General features: G+C 36.0%; 1 protein-coding gene across 3 annotated transcripts in view; it reads right to left on the bottom strand.

Moving 5' to 3' along the window:
* SNX29 (sorting nexin 29) overlaps positions 1-18465 on the bottom strand; it is a 79321-nt gene extending 60856 nt beyond the window's left edge. For 2 of the 3 annotated variants that reach the window (XM_042864369.1, XM_042864371.1), the window contains exons 1-8: positions 18399-18465; positions 12337-12401; positions 11519-11571; positions 9496-9620; positions 5334-5514; positions 3413-3483; positions 2327-2575; positions 684-1053 (exon numbers count right to left, since the gene is read on the bottom strand). In XM_042864369.1, the coding sequence (XP_042720303.1) occupies positions 684-1053; positions 2327-2575; positions 3413-3483; positions 5334-5514; positions 9496-9620; positions 11519-11571; positions 12337-12401; positions 18399-18405 (1121 nt within the window). In that variant the 5' untranslated portion in view covers positions 18406-18465. Of the gene's footprint in view, positions 1-683; positions 1054-2326; positions 2576-3412; positions 3484-5333; positions 5515-9495; positions 9621-11518; positions 11572-12336; positions 12402-18398 lie in introns of those variants that run through there. The other variant, XM_042864370.1, reaches the window with a different exon arrangement.
* Positions 18466-22339: the final 3874 nt, after the last annotated feature.

The following is a 22339-nucleotide window of genomic DNA, read 5'->3' as shown; positions in this document are numbered from 1 at the left end:
TTAGCAGCCTTCCAGAACTTAAAAGGGGCTTACAGAAAAGATGAGGGATTCTTCATCAGGGAGTAGCAACAGAACAAAGGGTAACAGTTTTTAAACTAAAAGAGGATAGTTTTAGATTAGACATTAGGAAGAAATTCTTTTCCATTATGATGATGAGACACTGCAACAGGTGGTCCAGTGGAAGGTGCTCCTGTCCAAGGCAGGAGGCAGAGCTCAATGATTTTAAGGTCAATTAAACTATTCTATAACTCCATGATTCGAAGATCAGATTATTTCAAACTATCAGTTTTATGATTCTGTCTTGGTAAACATTACTCTGATACTAGCAGGCTCTGCTTAAAATACATGGGTTTTCTGTGAAGCCAAACTAAAGCCGGTATCACACTAAGAATAAGTAAATGTCAAAGAAGTCAGAACTGCAGCTTTGCAAAAATTTTGGAAACTGAGAATGTCATGGAGAATAAATCTGAAATCTCAAGATTCTGATTTTAGGTGAAACATAAATGCAAAATATCCCAAAACTAGTCCAAATAGTTTAAACAGAGAACTAACCAAAAAAAAAAAAAAAAAAAAAAAAACTCTACCAGGATTTTTGTGAGTTAGGCAAATTTGCCAGTGACCATGAAAGTAGAAGGAAAAAAAGAGAAAAATTTACCACTGGTTTCTTCAATAAAGTTACTTACTTTTCAGAAGGTTCAGTTTCTGCTTCTGTGCCTTTATTTCCTGATGTTTTTCCACATAGTTCATCTTCATCTGCATCTTCATCATCAATACTTTTCACATCTAGTTTCTGGTATTCATACTCTCCATTCATAAAAACAGAATTACTTTTCCACGAGTGGTTACTTTCATTCTCATTAGAATTTTTTCCATGATTGGTTTCAGATGAGGGTAATATAAAAACTGAAGATCTATCTAAACTCTCCTCTGAACTTTGTCCCATAATAGGGGTCTTTGTGGCTTCTCCCACATTTAGTTCATCATTTTCTTCATCAAATGATATTATATTTGTCACCCTCTTCTTCTTTTTTCGATCTTTCTTATATTTCAATTCTATTAGCAACATAAAAGTTTACATATTTTAAAAAAGAAAAAAAGGATGTATTACATTAACAGAACTCATGTACTGAATGAGTTTATAAAAGAAGAAAGAATCCATTTAATTAGGCATTTCATTATCTTTCCATACACATCGAAGTAACTCAAATTTCAAGAATTATTTTTGAGGTGCATATATAATAGTATTTAATTGGAAGTGGAAAAAAATATTTCAACAAACAACAAAATGAAATCCAAGAGAAAAAGCCTCTCAGGCACCTACTTTTATAAGTGTGTATTTCAGAGCATATCTAACAAAAGGAAAAAAACCATGAAATATTCCTGGGAAATAATGACGATAAAGATAATAAAATACACCTTCGTTACTTTTGAAACTGACAATTATAGAGTCCTTAGAGTTTTAAGAGACTTTTAGAGGTCATCTTAGTCCAACTCCCCTGGAATGAACAGGGACATGCACAGCTAGATCAGGCTTGCCTTTCAAGTCTCCAGAGATGGAACATCAGCCACAAAACTATGCAACCTGTTCCAGTGCCTCACCACCCTCACAGTAAAAGACTTTTTCCTTATACCTAACCTAAATCTGTCCTCTTTGAAGTTCAAGCCATTTCCTGTTCCATCACCACAGACCCTGCAAAAGAGTCTACAGACTCTGCTTAAGACTCTAATGTATAATAAATATCACATTTTAATTGATTAATTTTAAATTACAAGGCACTAAAATATCAGGCCCTTGTCAGTGATGGTGCCCTGCAAAGTGGTTACACCACTAACATATTTAAAGTCCAAGAAAAGCAATGACTAATTTTTTATTTGTGGTAATTACCTGTTTCATATAGGAGTTTAGACTATAAATTTAGTTGCTGTTTGAAGACTACAGGCTTAATTTTTTTTTTTTATCTGGTATATAACAACAGTTTAGATGGCTAATGAAATGCCAAAAGTAAACATACTAAAAGTGAAAAATCATTACATCAGACACTTCAAAGCATAATTTTATGAGTAAGAAGTTGAAATTCAGGTCACAATTACAGCACCAACACGACAGTCTAGCTTCCCTCTTGCACTGATAAAAGGAAGCCAAAATAACTATTAGCTTCCCATTATCCACACCTGTAGTTTTGAAAACAAAATTAAAGAAGAATGAACCACACCTAACATTTCACATTCAACTGTTTTGTACGCACAGCACATGCATTTTTTAGATTTTTTTTTCTATGACAGTACATAAGTTTTTGAATGACATCAGTACAGCAAAAATGCTTACCAGCATTTACATTCTTTGAGAGAACAGGAAGCGGATCAGTGTCTTGATCAGGTTTTATGAGAATGGAGACAGCAGAGGATGCAGTTATCTCTCTAAGAAGACTACTAACACCCTGAGTGGATTCTTTCAATAATGAAGTTACATTTTGTGTTGATTCTTTTAACAGATCAGACACTGTGGGTGTGCATTTGCTTTGTCCATTTAAATCTCTATTATCAATGTTGATTGCAAACAGAATGGAGTTCAGACCTTCAGATAAAAGAAGGGAAAAAAGTAAGACCAAAACCCCACTTTACAAAAAAGTTACAGAAATAGAACCTAGGTATATAACAACGCTGACAGGTAAAACATTTTTCCCCCAGATTTTCCTGCCATTCTCTATGCATGAATTCTTTCTTTTCTACATATCATTCACTCTTTCTAAAATACTACTCAAGTGTTTTCAAGTTCTGAATTTATCTTTACTTATGCAGTTCACAGTACTTTTTGAGTATGTAATGTGCAGCTGAACTGGTTTATTTACAGTCTTTTAAATCTTCACTGCAGCTTTAAAATTTGTTGCATCCCATACTTCATGAATAAAAACCTGTGAATTCTATCTTGCATAGAGAAGCATGTGATAGTGTACCTCAGAAAAACGATGTATACAATAACAATACGCAGCTTCTGAGACTTCATTCCAGAAAATTAAGCTATATGTAGCCAGGTCTTACACTTTCTTCCAGTACATTTATCTGCATTCTGGGTCTGACTAAAAAAATCCTACCTCTATTATTCTTTTCAGGTCAAGAGCAACCCATTTTTTCTTCAAATCAAGATAGTTTTAGAGGAAGAAAAGAATTATCCTTAGTAGCAAAGGGTCAGAAAATCTATCTGAAACACTTTGGAACCTATAGAAAAGCTAGACTCAGGATTTAGAAAATTCATAACGTAAACTGGCATAAGACCTTTACCGTTTACCCGAATGTGTATCTGATGCATATTCTCCGCAGAAGCTAACAGAGAAAATCCTTACAAGTGAAACAGAAATGACATCTCAAAATGAAGCAGTTTTCCCAAAATAGTAGTATATAAGAGAGGTGTTACCAGCTGCCATTGTAGGAATCATACTAGAACGTTCTTCATCCATCATAAAAGACCAGTCTTCATATAAGACACTATGATGTGAAAAGAAAAAGAAAATAATATTGAGTTGAACATTTACAATACATTCCACTTTCAAAACTCTGAAAAATAAGTACGACTACATCAACAGATCAAACGTACATCACAGTAACTCGATGAACATCTGAAATATTTAGACTGTCTAAACAATCACAATAAATAAACATGCATTTCCTTAGCTGAAAACTATGAGATTCATTGAAATTGTATTTTATCTGTGGTTGTAGCTCCACATCTTTTTTACCAGGTAAGAAAAAAACACTTAGGACAAGGATGTTCATGCTACAATAGTAATCACAATTGTTTGTCAATGTCTATTGCTGCTATTCAACATACATAAGTTTTAAAATAATTACAGTTGACTTTATGGTCACCGGACATTTACAAAGCATGCATACAAATGCATGAACACAACCTAAATATCTTACTAACTTTGACAGGCTGTTTCAACACCCGAAACCACATCAATTACCCTAAATTGTTAGGGTCAACTAGGAATTTGATGCAAGGAAAAGAAACTTCACAGTGAACAAAATGTTAGTTGTTCTAAATCCAGTCCTTTTTAGTAGCAGGATGCTGTGTTTCAACTGTCAGCTTTCAGATTTAAAAGAAAACATAAAAACAGACAGCAAAAAAGACCTCAATCTACATTAAACAGAATAGAATATAGAATAGAACAGAATCTACATAACATAATAGATTCATTTAAGTTTTCAAAACTGATAAGAGTCAAGAACGTAAACTGATTCTGGAAATTCCACTTAAATTTAAATAACATATCTTAAGTATTCTACAACAAGCATTTTTGGAAACAAGAGTTCACTTACAGTGCTCAGAGTGCTGACAGTCTTGCTACAGCACATACACCATTACAGGCATCAGAGTACTAAACCAAGTAATCTAAACCACAAATCTCTCCGACAATAAAAATCTGAAAACTGTTGTAAATCTTGCTTTGTCTCTATTTGACTTCATTTAAAATCTATCTTGCAAGAAAGCTACAGAGGGCTGGAACAGACTGAAAGTTACTAAAGAGATCAGTTCTGAAAGTATATTCATTAGTTGATGCAAATGGAAATAGAGCTTTTCTGCTGAATTCACTAAGTAGCTCAAGCTCAACAATTAGAATAATAAATGCCACAGATTAAAAAGAAAACAAAAAAAGGATTGTAATATGTGTAACAGAAAAGGTAAGACTCAGGCAAGAATGAACATTTTTGTGTATTTTGCACATCCAAAGTATATTTTGTATTGTGAAAACCTAAGAAATCATTCATGTGGTAATTCTGTAAAAGGAAGTTCATAAAATATTTCCAAGTAACCTACAGAAGTAGCTACCCACTGCTTGACTGGCAGAGCTTGTAAACTACAGGGTAAGCACCTGCAAGCGGGCTACAGGCAACTACTACTCTGAAATAACAAAATCAAGGCTGAAATACTATGTGATTTCATTAGAGAGAGGGAGGCACTCAAAGTCTCTTTCATAACAGTATTAAGGTATCAGAGAGAACAACTGCTCAAAGAGCAGGAAAGAGGGTCAGGAAAGAGGATGGAAATAAATATAGAAGCGTATATTCTCACATGCAAAAATGAAGCCAGCTTCAGGTCACACACAAATTTGGGCACAAGCCACTATCTCAGTGACTGAAAATTTCAAAAATGAACAAAATAAACACATGTGAGGTCAAAGTAGGAAAACTAGACTAGAAATAACACTATACATTATTACAGTTGTATTTCTTGGGGAGTTTTTCTGTTGGTATTTTGATGACTTTTCAGTCTCAATATTTCATTTCTCACTACATGCACAATTCCTGCATTACAGTGACATCAAATACAGTACCTAAGCCGATTCTTGTCTGCAAGTAGCATATGAACATATCTTTCTAGGGAATGTTCATTCAATGCACAGCGCAACCAAGCCCGACCTCTGCCGATATCTGTAGTAATTGTCTTCAGAGAGTAAAAGCGCTGTAGTTCATGTTTATTCAGAAATTCTTTCACATAGTACCAAAACACTGGCTCTGCAGAAAAACAAAACAAAAGCATCACAGTAAGCTCTTGCTTTATCTACATTGGTAGCTTGGAAAGTAATGCCTCCTATCTGTCTCAGTGAAAACTACAACAGATTCAAAGAGCAAATAACACTGTTTGGTAAAGCAAATTCTCAAAACAGTGTTTTTCAACAGTCACCACCGTTATCTGATTCACACAGATGAGGAAATTGAGATGCTTTTAATTTCATGCTGTGGCAGCTGTACATGGCTGTCTGGAACATTGCTTTCCTTTCATGCCGCCGTTACCACTGCTGAAATGCAACACCTACAGCCACTATGCTCACATTCATTGTATGGTGAACAGAAACATTCACACACACCCATGAATGTCAATGTGTGCAATTTTTCCCCATATGTAGAACGGAATTCTACACTCTCCCTTCATATACACCTCCATGTCAGACACCAGTTTGTCAGACTGCCCCTCTGCTACCATCTGTTGCACAGCAACAAGACATAGTGGGAAGGTTCAGCCTCTGCTGCCATCCCACCAACATCCATCTCTAATGCCTTGAGCCAGTATCATACAACAAGAGGCATTACTTTATGAGCAACCCACATATTTTACTTTCTCCTATCAAAGCAAGTTTCATTACATATTATTTCAAAACAAGGACTGATTCACACAGTAAATTATCTCCAATATTCCCAATTGAATAAATCCCAACAAAATAAATTTACCATGCAATTTTATATATTGTTCCCTGACTGTTTTATAACTTGAAAAAAAGTGAACGATTTACTATCTACATATAACTCTCCAGTTAACTCTCACATTATTTCTACAGAATTTTGGCCACTTAAGCACTTAGAACTTGTCACTTTACTGAAGACACCAAACACATTGAAGGATTTGTGCCTACATTCTAAAATAATCATATTCAAGTTGCAGAGTGTATTTAAACTAGTATTTCACTCAAGAAACAGATTCACATCTGGGAATATGCTATGCAAAGAAAGAAATGCGTCTAGAACACTTTTTTACTGTTCTCTGCGAAATGATAAAATCGAAATGATAGAATTTAAGTAAAAAGGAATGGGTTGATCCATAATTTGCAGACATGCAAAGGATAAAGTCAAGTGTTAAATATAAAAGGCAACACCTGTTCCCACAACAATACTTCCCTTGCACTGCCCAAACACTGATAAAACTTTTTTTTTTACATTCACATAAGTATTTGAAAGCTGAAAATTTATATTGTCAGTAATGTACTAAGAAACTGAATTTAGGGTAGACAGGCCTTTAAGAAAAAAAAATATATATATAGATATATATAGATATAGATATGAAAGAGAAAATGGACAGATTCTGTCACTCCTTATCACATTTCTAAATCATTTTAATGTAGTTGCAGTACCAGGAAGAGGTCATCCATGATGTTCCCCTTTTTCTCTGCTAAATAAACAGCACACAGTCAGGTTTCAAAGAGGTTTTTACTACAGGTTGTGATTTCTGGTGAAATGCACTCATTTGGGGGTACAATTTTATTTATTAATCTCTACTGAAAGCCATTAGATTAGTAAAGCTGTCAACAGTGCCATAGTTTTTGAAAACTGAACAAATAGGTTAGACTCATTTACTAGAAGTTTTGCTAATAAGATTTGATATCTGTGCAAGAATAACTCAGAATTGTTCTAAGTGAGACAATGTGAACAATGAAATACAGGAAAGATGGAACTGCCAATCACAAAAACACTGAATTTGGAAGAGGCCTCTGGACGTCACCTGGCCCAAAACCCTGCTCAAGCAGAGTCACCTACAGCAGGTTGCCCAGGACTACATGGCATGCAAACTATGGGCATACTTGGCTAAACTAGAACTTAATAGACAGATTAACACATAAAACAGTAAGTCCACAGCATATATCAGAGTGTTAAAACATCCTATGCCATATCCCTTTGACTACAGCTTATTTGATCTGCATTAAAAGTCAAATACATATATATCCCAAAAAAGAAAGTAGACCATACAATGTTGGATTTGTATCAAGTGAACAATGATTTAATGATTTTATTTTTTCATATTAACAACAGAATTTTTCTGTCTTGCTAAAAGTCAGAACAATGCAAAAGAAGGAAGTGAAATTATTGCAGGAACAGAAAAAAATAAGCAGGTTTCCTCTTGTGCCAAGAGCAAAACTTAGTGTTTCTTGGTATCCTATTTATTTACAGATACCAAGGATTCTGACAATCAGTTTTTAATCAAAATCTATTCAGTGGAAATTAAGTAGAGGCATGTACCCAAAGTCTTCCCATGACATCCTTGAAAAAAGATGATGCAAGTGGCATTTTCAAATGAACACATTCTTTTCAAAAGTAAAATTAAACGAAAATTCATGTCCTAACAGCTGATGCTAAATTTCATAGCAAGCAATTGTATACATACTATTTAGATGCAAGATTTTAATTTCCGTAAAAAACAATTTGTATAATTTTACTATAGGCTACGTAGTTTTTCTTCTATCACAGTTGCAATAGCTATGACATTGCACAATGAATCATTAATCAGCACCAATGAGCAACAATGTCCAAAATTTAGAGCACAGAAATCAGTTTGAAGCCAAGCTCATCAACTTCTTAGACAAAGAAAAGAAAAAAATTCACATCATTCAGCAATTGTGCATTTCAATTTCAATCAATTAAAGAATGGTTTCTTATTTGAGCGCATCAAGTTAGAAGATGATTTGAGATTATTTACACAATTGGAAATACTAGTTTCCTGATGGATAACACTCCAAACAATCTCACTTAACTTCATAGATGTTTACTGGACTGCAGACCTCCTGAGGACAATTCCAACCTTAATTAGCCTATGAACCTCTGAATCTGTGCAGTAAAAAAATGCTAAAAAAGTATCACTGGCAGAAAGGTTTCAGTAAGTCCAGTATCTTTAATAAGGCAGAGGCAATGGAAAAGTTGAGCTATTTAGAATCTTTTAGCAATACTGCCCTAATATGTTTTAAAGTGAATTCTCCAGGGAATGCAACCACGTTTTGATATCAGCTACAGCATTCATTCTCACATAAACTTAACCTATGAAGACAAACAAAGAGTATAAAAAGAGAATAAACAGTTAAATGAAGAGATACACAAGAGAATAAAAGCATACAGAATAAATGAGAAAATCTGTAAAGATTCTATAAACCTCTGAATTGTTTTACTTGTTACCTAGAATCTGCCCATTATTAAGTAAAAGAAATGCAGATTTCTCTAAAAGCATAACTACTTTAGTTCCTCAGAAAGCTAAGCCTGTAGGCTCTAACTTATTAGAAAAAAGGTCAGCACACAAACACCCATCAGTTCACCCTATCATCAACAGGAGATGCTGTCAGAGAAAATTAAGGCAACACTGTAACACCTTATGCATAAAGCATTAAGGTAACACCTATTAAAAGCAATTGCATAGTGCAATGGGAAGTTACATTTGGAGACTAAAGCATATAGTTACATAGAGTATTGAATACAAACAAAAAAAAAAACCACCATGTGTTACATATTTCAAATTCAAAAAATAAACACTTTATCATAAGATGTGGATACTGGTTAAGAAATTATAGAAGATTAATTGTAAGTCAAATTTCACTACAAAATTAGTGATGAGGAATATCTGTATATACTTTTGATAAAAAAGCAAGGTAAGCCTCAAAATGAAGGCACAAAAATAAAGGAAGCTTTTTTTTTTTTTAAAGTAATAAAAAACAACTGCCCTGGCTGACTGCCCAATAAAAGCAACAAAAGTTTTGCAGTTCTGAAACTCCTACAGAAACTTAGTATGAAAGTTAAATACTAGATTAAGAAAGCAATAACCACTTTCACCCCTTAATGAGATTCCAATTACTCTGCAGTCTGCAGCTTGGTTCACCACCCAAAACGTTTATTTGAAATCATTCTGCTTCCTTGCACTTTTTTTTTTTTTTTTTAATAGAATAGTTATGATTAATGAGTTACCTGTTTCAGTTTTACTAGAGAAACCTGCTGCCTGTTTGATTGCTGCTGCTGTTAATGCTAATCCTCGGCTCCTCCTCAGGCCGTGCTGTAACACAGCTTCAAACTGAGCGCACAAGCAAGTGACTCTGCAACAAAATTTTTATGCAAATCACGTGAAAAGAACAGTCAACTACATTTCTCTAGAGCAGGTTTTCTCCAAATCTCTAAGCAGAGTATGTACAGGAGAACCTTTATTTTACATACAATGAAAGATTCTCTGGATGAATCAATTTTATTATTCACAAAACAGTACAAGATAGCTGAACCCACAGTCTCATCATGGCTATTAAAGCTAAAATACAAATTACACTCAGTAGAACTAGCGATATGAAGTTACCTGCAACTGCTATAGTGTTTTTTTAGCCACGGTAATTCAGCTTTGGATTACCTAATTTCCATGCAAAGCAACTATATATTCATACATACACTACACATGCAATAAATTTTCTGAAAATATACTAAATTGTCCTATACAATTAGTTGACAATTTTGATGCTTGCATTAGTGCATTATAATTCAAGTTCAGGAAAACAAATTAACATTGTAATGCCCCCCAGAAACTTCAGGCATTGGAAAATAAGCACAATATTCCAGCGATGTTGTTCTTTATGATAATATTTTTAAAAATAATCCATTTAATCAGTTTTCATACAAGTAGTAACACTAACAAGAGTAGTTTTAAAGCTCAGTCTGCCAAAACAAGGATTACTACTGTAACCTACAGAATACAGTAAGGCCTAAGATATAAAGGAAATTAGATCTCCAACAGAGTTTGCACTGATTTTCTCCAAGTTTTATTTTTGCCAGTGAATAAACAATACTTAAAACCTAAGTTTTAAGAAAGATGTCACCTGGCTGCAAAAACTGCTTTCAAAAAGGAAGGAAAGATACTTGAACTAAAATTAAGCGATTAAATAAGAATAGCTAATGAGGTGGCTCAGAACTCTGAACATTCTAAAACAACGGAGTTTCATTCAAGGATACAAAAAAGCAGTGGATCTTAGGAAGGGCACTAAAAGAGAACAGAAGTCACATATCTACCTTAATCAGCAGAGCAGTAGAGCTTTTAAACCTGTACTGCTTCACAGTACACATGTTATGAAAACTTTACGTTGCAATATTAATAAAGCAGAATAAGATTTAAACAATTCTCAAGAAGAATTTTGGGTAGGTACGACTGATTTTTGCTAAACATAAATAGTGCTGTTGAAAATAGAAATGCTAGCAGACACATAATCAAAAAAAAAAAAAACAACAAAGTCTACTTGACTTTCCAATTCTGAAAAAGCAGAACAGAAATGAGACTCTGGGAAAGAGTTCATATTATTGAAAATTGACATGCACTGAGAACAAAAGCAAGAAAACCATGCAGCACTTTTTAAATTTAAGAATTTAGCCGCTAGTGGAATGGAGTAAAAAAAAAAAAAAAAAAAAGTCAAGTATTCTGCAATGCCCAATATACATGTACATAAATCTCACACATCTAGAGTATTTACTACGTAGTGGGATACAGGTGTGTTAAATAAATACAGAAAAACATGGAGAAGTCCTAGATTTCTAGACAAAGAACTCTAAGAAATTGTAACTTCAAAGATGAAAAAAGGCTATGAGAACAAAATGCTGAGAACTGTGGATTTTACTGGATTTTGATCTAAATTCTCATACTATCTTCATTTCCAAAATTTTCTCACAAATAATATATTACAGTAATAACCCAAACACGTTACAGACACACCTATCTATCAATGCAATTTGCTCTTCCTTTTAATTGTGAAACAGAACACCTGTACTACATCGTGGTAGAGGGCAGGTGTTTATTTGGAAGTTGGTTTGGCTTTTTTTAGTAGCTTATTATTTTGCTGTTTTTGTTTTTCTGTTTGTTTTGGGGAGTGGAGTTTGAGTGTATGAAGTATATTGAGCCCTATATTTTAGGTAATTATGATGCATAATTTAAGTACATTAAGAATTTCTCGGAATACTTTACCTGCTATCAGAATCTGAAGCTATTTCTTTTCTTCCTCCAAACCGTATTTGACACTGCAATAAAGAGACTTTAAAAATGCTTTGTTACAGCAAGACACACAATACACTGAAATCTTTTCATTTAAGAAATAAAAGCTCATGACAAAAAGAAAACAGCACAAGATGGACTATTGGAAAATACACTCTGCAACCAAAATTGCTTTTTAGCATCATATTCCACTAACAGACTACCCTAGCAGTTCTTGCTAGACACAACATCATACCTGCATTATCTGAAGAAAAAAAATAAGTAAAAATTATTACTTTTGAGTTTTAAATGTATACCCATAGAAACAAAAAAATGCTCCCTCTCAGCTCAGTGCTACATTTATAGAACTATTTTCTATAAAACATACGATTATCTCACTTTCAAGGCATTCTTTTACCTTCCACGCTCTTTTAAGTTGAATCAAATCTATTATAATCTATATGCTGAACTTCCTGTACCCTCAGTCCCATTTTTACCCCTCACTGAAACCCCAGCGTGAAGAAATAAAGTTGATACTGTATGATGCTATCCAATTTAGCCCTCACAGAAAACAATTTATCTCAGACATATAAGCACTACAAATATAACTTGTCTATACAACAAATTTAAATAAGATCTGCAGAACACTCATCTGCTAGCAGACACAAAAATTCAGCAGTACTATACAAAAGACAAGGTTTCTTCTTTGTCTGGTAAAAATAAAAACAAAATAAAGGCAATAACATATCCGGTCAGTATTGAAGACACAGAATATTGTACAATACTGTAGAAACATTGATTGGATTTCTCACCTGCTTAACTGCATCCAGTAACCGTTCTAGAAGAAACTGCCTTTTCACGTCATTGTTTTGTGAACCTGAAAATCCAACGAAGTTCTATTATTTGAAAATAAATAAAATTTTAAGAGAAGTATATTGTGGTCAACACTGGTGCCCTGAAAAACATTCTTCATATGCCAGTTATTCCATTAAATTTATGGATTAATTTTCTCCAAGTAAAATGATGTAGTATAAGTCTGTATTTTGATGTTTCAGATAACCTTTCACTGATATACAGGAGTACTGTTTGAAAAATAATCTAAATTCTTATTAAAATAAGAGTGGTTTCATGATACAGGGTATACTGCAGCTGCACCAAGTATAATGTAACAGTGTACAGGCAGTAAAACCAGCTCCTGGTGTCTTAGCACAGCTACCTGTGGGGCCATACTGAAAGGCTTGAAATAAATTAAAGATTTTGCCATTGTTGTTGAATTACATGTACGATGCAGTCAAAACTGCAATCCCATAAATTCTCATATGGGGACAACTACCAGTACAGCATATCACTAGAGCACAAGAAAAGAGAAAACAGGAAAGAGAGGAATTACTACTGAACAGTTGTTAAAAAAAATCCCTTAACACTTAACTGCCAGCGTAGTCTTCTTCCTGATTAATACCTATAAAATTCAGTTTGTTACTATACCAGAAAATCTTTAACTTTTCCACCATTTCAACAACAAGTAGCATTGTACTTTGCTTGTCTAAACATGCTTTATAAGCTCACATGAATATATACAAAATTTGTGGTTTAATTAATCTACATCACCTCCAATATTTCTTCATTCAGAGCTTAGGCTCAAAAAACATCTCTGACCTGCCAGTAGTTAATTCTTTTCTCCTTTTTCTCCCAAAGAACATTTAACTAATGTATGCATAGACTGAAAGCCAATTATTAAAATTCTGCATGAGTGAGCTTCTCCAGTTACCACATACTAAGCCACAGAATCACAAGGTTGGAAACGACCTGCAAGATCATCTAGTCCAACCACCCTCCCATTCCTATCAGTGCCACAAGCTACTAAACCATCTCTCATAGCTCCTCATCCAGGCGCCTCTTGAACACTGCCAGGGATGGCGACTCCACCACCTCCCTGGGCAGGCCATTCCAGTGCCTGACCACCCTTTGAGAGAAAAAGTTTCTCCTAATATCCAACCTAAACCTCCTCTGGTATAACTTCTGGCCATTTCCTTGGGTCCTACTATTTACCTGGGAGAAGAGGCCAGACCCTTTTGCACCACAACCTCCCTTCAGGAAGCCCTCCAGTAAAGAGGAATATCAAAGACACTGGACCCTTCCTCTTGCTGTCCAGCATTGCAAGGTGCCAACCCCAGAATTTCCTATTTTCAGAACAATATTAAAAGCAGTTCACTCCTTCCCCAGCAGGAGGAAGCATCTTAAATGTGGGAGATTGGGAGTAGGGATGAAAAAAGCTGTGTCTGTGATGCACATGATGCCAAAATTTAAAAAAGTAATAGGAAAAACATGTAAATCTAGCTCCTAAGCTTCAGAATGCTTACAGATATTTTTAAGAAATCACACTTAAGATTCTGAATTGCTTCCCACTGTGTAGACATATGACGTCTGAGGTTTGGTTCTGTTAGTCAAATAACATACACAAACTCAGCTGAAGATGTAAATAACTCTCAACCCTAGCAGATGACACTAGAGACAGGCCTGGCACCAAGTGTGTTCTAACTTCCAAACAATTATACCATTACAAAGATAAAGCTTAATTCATATAAACCTTACTACTTTACACTGTGCTACAACAGAGATTAGTTTCACAAACTTGTACTTGATATATCAAGCATCTAATGACAAAAACAGCAACACATGTCTACTTATCTAATGGCTTATAATCAATCTGACAACTGTAAAACAAGGGAAACAATTAAACCTCAAGCTTTACTACAAGATTCCATAAACAGCAATGCCAAACATAAGCAAAACGGAAGATACACTGTACTGCTTCAAGCTCATGTCCTCTACAGCCTTATGCTTTCGATGGGAGAGCAGACATAACGAGACATTTTTCTTGGTATTGAGTTTTAAATTGCATTACAACAAATGCATGCAATTAATAATTTCCCAACATAAAAACACTTTTCAAATGAAATAGTAAGTATGTGGGTTAAGTTTGTCTTACAACTGCAATCCATGTTAGTTTTTAAACTGATGCTTCTTCTGACACTTCTTTTATCTATTTGATAACATGGAAATGGTTTGCAACTAGATACCAGAATCTGAACACAGAATACAGAAAACCTACACGAAATGATCAGCATGCTAATTAATGTTCCAAAAGACTCAAACAGCCTTAAGTTTACACAGATTCAGAGCATTGTAATGTCTATTTTGTCCTTACTGAACTTAAATTTGTACTAACAACAATTATGACAGCACATCATTATGACCAGCGATTTCCATACTAGCTCAGGTCACCTTTACTATTAACAAGGCTAGTACCCTACATAACATAACATCCATACTGAGGACAGCTGGGGTTTCTGATAAGTGCAAGTCTGCAGAACTCAACTATTGCCATGTTTAACATTCCAAGTTCATTCTAGACAAAAATAATTTTTACAGTCTGATTTTTTTTTAGAAATTGAGAAATGTGCCTTTTTTTTTTTTTTCAAGCAAAGCATAGATTCTTATTCTTTGTAATAAGCCTAGAAAATGTAGTACGCCAACAATTTTTTGAAGATTTTAGAAATTAATTCTGACTCAAGGTAGATGGAAGGTAAAAACGAGTCTCTACCAACTCTATTAAAGATTCTGTTCTTTTGCAGTCTTAATGACTTTCTAAATAAAGCCTTTAAGCAGACACGCATACATTCAGAAAAAAAAACCAAGTGTGATCAGTTCTATACTGTTTAAATAACAAGTGCATTACAAAGTGACCAAAATACCCTTCTATAGATTAAGGAGAGCAAAAATCCAACTCCAGTAAAACACATACAAAAAAAAAAGTGAATACATAAGTATAAAGAGCAAAAACAAAGTCTTCTCTCATCTCCAACTACTCAGTAAGAAAGTTCAAAATATCCTCAGGTCTCCCTCAGGTCAGAGGAAGGTACTGCACCTCCCTCTTAACAGAAATATCTGCACACAACGCAGACGTTCATTACGCAAGTAAGGAAAACAGGCTTTCCAGCAAATTATTTGCAAGTACGGCTGTCTTCATTTATAAAACACAGATTAAAAACAAAAATTCAGAATTCTCTTACATACCTCTTGAAGTCCTGTACATAAAATCTCAGGCTGAAATTGCTCTTGCTTGCTCTAGTACCAGTTCAGAGGCCAACCCAGACCTGATCTGCATGCTACCCTGTAGTACTACACTACAACCCTACTGCCTCATCCTCAACAAGCCTTATTTTCACGTGCTTTGAAACTATCATAAAACTGACATAAAACATGCCTAATTTTTGACAAGTACATAAATCTAGGATCCTTATGTTATTTCCCTTTAAAGTTCAGTTTTTTCAACGCTGCCAATGAAACAATAGTAAGTAATTAGCAAGTAGAATTAGCAGTATTAAGTAATGCTAAAATCTACAGGAAGTTGCCTTCACATCCACTAGAAATACACTACAGCTAAAAATACATGTTATATATAGAGGTAGCCATCAGGAAAGGAGGTCAAACATCAAGGAGCAGCTCTTTTAAGTTTAAGGGCTAAAATTGGGTAGGGAGATAAGTATAGACCATGGTGTTATTCCCTCCCTATGTAACAATTCCCTCCATAAATCTTATGCTATGTTACTGTCAGATAAAGGAAACAAAGACCTTAACTCTTCTACTTATGTTATTCTGGAAAAAAGGAAAAAAAAAAAAAAACCCACAACCACCACCACCACCACAAAAACCTGCATAGTATTTCATAACTTTGATGTTTCACAAAGAGCAAAATTAGTATTATTTTTTTTAGCTTGACATCTAATCAAAATGGAAAACTCATAGGTCATGAGCTACACAGGTAGATTAGCCAAGCAATTGGATTAGTAGCTTTAATGTCACATCAAGCATTATTACTTTTAAGCAATTAATACTTTTTTGTTCTTTAATTCTGAATCCATTATTAAATGTATATATATATTAATAAAATAAGGCTTTTAGTAACAACATTACAAGGCTTTACACCACAAGAGATACCACCTTGTCTTTGAGTCAAAGAACATAATTCAAATGGAGCTCCCAAAGATGCATCTCTTAGAAAGACTTTGCTCTGATTTATACTAAGACTGACTTGCAGAAGGCTACTTGAAGCCTGAACTGAAGGGCTGAGGCTTTCCATGAGAAAACAGGCTCCTAACGACTTCAGAATTAGGTTTTAGTCGATACAGTGTCAAGCTCTGAAACATTTGAGGAATTCTTTTTTCCCCACAGTTTGAAAGGTTTAACAGTTGCTTGCATTTTTCACAACACCAATTAACAGTTCTCCTCAAAACCTTTTTTTTTTTTTTTTTTTCCTCTTTATATCTGTACAGATGTTTTCATTTTCAGTTTCATTTTAAGTAATGGCTACTGACCCTAAAAAGTACAGCATTTAGTTATCCCAGTTAGCTCTTCCATTTTTTTCCTAGCACATTTGGCAAGCAATCTCCCCATACCTTAAATCAGGATGGAAGAAAAATCTACAACAGATAAGACAACACTCAAGTTTGGAAAAGATATCTATTATCAAAGTTGTATAAATAAATATATTACTGAATTTATTATTGTTTAAACAGAGCCATGAAAAGTATCTTTGGTGCACCTTCCTTCTTTAGTAAAAAGAAACTAACTAACTAACAATAAAACACTTATAAATGTGCTTCAAGATATACAAGGTGCCAGTTATCTTGTCATATTTACAGCAAAATATCTGTTGACTACCAGGATCCTTCCGTCCAACAACTCATGCTGGCCCAGTCAAGTGGCTTAAATTCCTCCAACTCTTAGGGACTCAAAAGTCAGGTAAAGAACACAGGGGCTGGAAGTGAATACCACCACACACAAGGCTTCCTTGTCACATCTGAGTTTGGCAAACAGACATAATAGAATCAATAAGGTTGGAAGAGATCACCAAGATCACCTAGTCCAGTCATCAACCATCACCACCATGACCACTACACCACATCACTCAGTGCCACATCTTCCCTTTTCTTGAACACCTCCAGAGATGGTGACTCCACTACCCTCCTGCACAGCCTGTTCCAGTGCATTACCACTCCTTCTGAGAAGAAACTTTACTTAATATGCAATCTGAACCTTCCCATAGTAATTTAGCTAAATCCATTGCCTCCTGTCACCTTGTTGCTAAATGGAAGAAGAGGCTGATCCCCACCTCGCTAAAACCTCCTTTCAGGGAGGTGCAGAGAGCCATGTCTCCCAAGTCTCTCCAAACTGAACAATCCCAGTTACCTCAGCTGCTCCCCATAAGACTTGCGTTCCAGGCCCTCCACAGCTCCACTGCCCTTCTCTGGACACACTCCAGGGCCTTGATGTCCTCCTCCTGTAGTGAGGGGCCCAGAACTGAACGCCATACTCAAGCTGCAGATAGACTTTAAATACTTTAAGGTACCAGTTTTTCTACCTATCACGTTTCTCATCTGTTTCATCAATTGCACATGAATAAGTTTTTCGTTTGTTTAATTTATTCTTGGCCATTTATTTTCTCTGAATATTTATTTTCTGTGGCCTTGCACAGCCAAGGCAACGGAAAGCTATGAGATCAGCATCACTTGTGCCCTGAGCTCGCCGAGGGCGGGTCACAACGCGACGCAACACAATCTCCACGGAGCCGCATCTCCACGGAGCCGCACCTCGCTCTGCGTGGCCCGGCAGATACTCGTGCCCACTAGCAGCCCCCAGCCCTACCACACAGAGGCGGGGAAGAGAGAGACACCTCGGCCCTCGGTGCAGGTCCACGCCTCGCTGGGCGGGGGTCCCCGCGTCCACCTCAGCCCACAGAGCGCGCCGCGGACCCGGCAGCCATCAGGGACCCCGGGCAGCGGAGCGGGCCCCGCAGGAGCCCCATACTTACTGCTCATGGCGGCCGCCAGGCTCGCACCGTCCCTCCTCCAGACGCGCTCCCTCAGCCTGCGCAGCCCCAATCCGGACCGAGCACCGCACACGCACCGCCCCGGAAAGCCGCCCTGTCGCCCCGGAAAGTAAATACGGCTCCGCGCCGATAGCCTCCTCCCCCGCAGGGCCTCCTCAGCCCTCGCGGCCGCTGCGTTCCCGCCCTCCGATGAGGTGGCGGCAGCCCTTGAGGACACGAAGTCGCAGCGCGCGCGGCACCAAAAAGCGGGAGAGCTGAGGTCGAGCGTTACGGCGTGCTGTGATCCCGGAGAGGATCGTGTTTCAGAAACCGTGCGGCAATTGTGCAACCCCCACTATCAACGTATTGAAGTCATTTTCTTAAATTTTGTGATTCACTTCTCGGCACTGTCTCACTACTTACACAGTGCTGTGCGTTCACCATGTTGCAGCAGGTCATAGTCTTTTTGTCAAGGGCTCCTAGGTACAATAATAATAAAAACTGTAGTAGTGCTGTAGGCCTATTTCAGAGTTGTTGGCTCTGTGTGGCCAGATGTATGCAGCTACAAATTTTGTATAGAACACGTTCTAAAAAATGGCTGGCAATTCAATGAAATTTATCCACCATCAGGAAACACACTGTGATCTCATGTATGATATTTCACAGAACCACAGCCTGCTTTAGCATGACCCAGAGATACTATCTGAACTAGGAGTAAAGACACACCATTCTTAATTCAAGCATCACAGGTTTATTTGAAACTATGCTTTACAGGACTGGGGATACTATGTAGACTTCATGTCTGCCTCAAGTAATTTTCAGCATAAGATCTGATTTTTATCATGAAACATATAATTTCAAATTTATTTAAATATCTCACATAAGCAGATGGAATCTCAAGAAGCTGGAAGAGCCATTCTACACAGAGACTTCCAGAAATTAAAAATTCCAATAAATGGTGTTTCTAAATAATGTAGAAATACTTGACCTAAAACACACTAGAATTAGAAATAATGTAACAGTGACTGTTCAAGGCTGAGTATAACTGGAAGATGCACTAGCCTTCCCCACTGACTGCAAGTATTAATAGCTTTACTGGGACAATTGATGTATTATTATGCAGTAAAAATGTACCACTGTCATAGGCACCTAGCACCCAGAATATATCTGCAGTAATCAAAAGATTTTGCAGTAACTAGAACAACAACTCCTTCTTCTGTAGCTGCTAATAGAAATCGAGTTTCACAGCCAGACTGTTTTACCAAGCCAGTCACTACGAGTGCATTCTTCCACTGAATACGTTAATGCTTCACTTTGAAGTGAGTGTGTAATTCCATCTGTATGCACACTGCTTTCAGTATTAGCCGTGAGAATATCATTCTACTCCTTAGAGGAGTCTGTAATTATAAAAATGTTAATCTAGTACATATGTCACACTGTATCTGACATACAGTTTTTAAGGATCCAAGTTTCATTATGTTTCAACTATACTCCTAGCCTTAATGAAAGTTTTAAGATGAGATGCAGGGAAAGTTGTAAGATGTAATTATATACAATAATATTTTGTTACAGTAAGACCTAGAGTTACATGTTTCCTTGGCAGAATGTAGGCATACCAAGCACTGAACGTCCAGCTAGAGCATTTCCTGCCATGAACTCAAATTGGACTGCTGGTTTATTTTGACATCTGGAGAAGCCTAATACTTCCAGAAATCCCCATCAGTGCCAATTTCACGTCATTGCATGTGCTCAAATTGTAATACTTAGGTGGCAGGAATTAGTTGCCTGAAAAAATTTAAGGGGAATTTTGTCTTTCCCTTTGGGACAAATACACAAATAAATTAAATAAAAGCACTTATTTTAAGCATCAACATTAAAATAACAAAATGAAATCTCTGGATAGAATACTCAATTAAGTATTATTATGTCAATAATTATGTGTATGATGACTGAAATTCATCCCTCAGACCATTAGCCTAAGGTCTATGTAACCAAAAATTACTTCAACAAGGCTTTGTTTAGATTGCTTTGGGGTTCTTCTGCTAATGCTTCTCGAAGCTTTTTTGCCTGACTGTACTTCAGAAATTCTGTTGGCACAATTACATAGTACTTAACAAGAGAAAGAGAGTTCTCTGCAAAGGCTGTTGCATTCGCTTCACAAACAACATTAGCTAAGACTCACAGAGGAATTCTTCTGGCTGTAGAGTTGCTCTTACACTGGTCACTTTGTGCTGATACAGATCTCCCGGGTAGTATATGTAATTTTTTCCCCCACCCACTAAGGCAGCTAGCTGACTTACAGTTTTCAGTCTTTGTCTCAGTCCTCTCTAGTTCTCTAAAGATATTTGCTGAAAAAGTCCAAAGATAAAAGTCCTTTGTAAGTGGCCTCAGTACAACAGTCCTGAAGATCTGTGAGATGAATTTACCTATAAAAAAAGCACATCAGTTTTTCTTCAAAAAAATTACTGAACTTCAAGGAACAGCAGTCTTGCAGACAATTATCTTCTGAAAAAGCATTGAAATTATCTGAAACAGTTATTTTCAGAAATCCACATCTTGTTAATTGCATGCTTTAACTCTATGGCTGGAAGCAGATAAGCTATTCTAGAAATTGGGTACATACAGTTAATAAAAAAAAAAACAAAAACAAAGAGGTTATTAAACAATTTATTGTGTTCATTAACTTTTACATTCAGCAAAGAACAACGCTGTCTTTATCCACAATAATTTTAACTTTTTTCCAGCACAGTACAAAATCAAGAACACTGTAGATATTTCTTGTTTGGTACAGCACACTTTAATTAGGCCACTGCCTTGAAGAGTGATGATGGATCTAGTGTCTCTGAAGAAGATTTAAAACCGAAAAACTTAAGGGAGAAATATTCCTTAAAAAACAGTAATTAAAATAGCAATCATTACAGAAAAGACTAAGTATATAGGAAATAAAAGCAATGATAATAGAACTTTCCCTCTGGGAAGGAAGATGCTCTTTTCATTTGTCTGATATTCCACACGTGCCAAAACAGTTATGTAACTACTAAGGACAATATGTAAAGCAGTAATTGTGCAAGGAAGGTTGGAACACACTAATACTCGTTAGAACGCTGTCATGTTAAGGCTATGAGTCTGACAGGCGGCCGATTGGTGAAGCCTTCCTGTTGAGTCATGTGGTTCAAGAAAGGACCAGATTGAAGTGAAATTTTGGAGTATTAAGGAGGGGAGTGGGGGAAACATATGAAAATCCCGCATTGTGAACTAATTTTCTATTCCCACTTCCCAGGAGATAGCATGTAAAGTTTCTATATGAAACACAAGTGTAATAAAACTCTTGTATATTGCAGAAGATCTAGCCTAGAAATGCTACAGAGCACAACAGTAGGCATGGTAACTGGACCTCTTCATGTCATATAATCAGTGCAATAAGAAAAGGTATGAATAAGCACATTCTAAGCACCCTGCATTAGCACAGTATATGAATATTTTCAAAACTAAGATCAAGATTTTCATTGTCTCACAAAAACATTCTTTACTAACAAACTGGAAAAACTGTATCAGCTGCAGCTGAACTCTTTGATATTAGGGACTTGCCTTGTGTATCTGTATTAGATAAGCCCCACTTTCAATGCTAGCTATTTCTTAAAACTTATACATCAAGGTAAAAGCCTGAAAATTTCATGGTAATCAAAGTTGTAAATTTTCTCCATTATTTCATTCGCACTAGAACAACACAACTTATAAATAGTGGAGGAAAATCTTCTGAAGGACTGATACTTAAAAGTTACCATTGTTGTTCAGTTCAACTCAGCCCCTGAGATTCTCAGACATGTCTCAGGGGAGCCAAAACATGCTGTTTCAATTTGTTGCTTCCAGAGAATCTAAACATACTATGCTAATTAACTTATTATGTTCATAATGTTTATTCTCCACATCCAACAAACTCATCA

Source organism: Lagopus leucura, unplaced genomic scaffold, assembly GCF_019238085.1.
Source record: "Lagopus leucura isolate 7727_CA_CO unplaced genomic scaffold, USGS_WTPT01 Super-Scaffold_760, whole genome shotgun sequence".
Taxonomy (NCBI): domain Eukaryota; kingdom Metazoa; phylum Chordata; class Aves; order Galliformes; family Phasianidae; genus Lagopus; species Lagopus leucura.
Note: the sequence above shows the minus strand (reverse complement) of the source record. Positions and strands in the feature narration are given on the sequence as shown.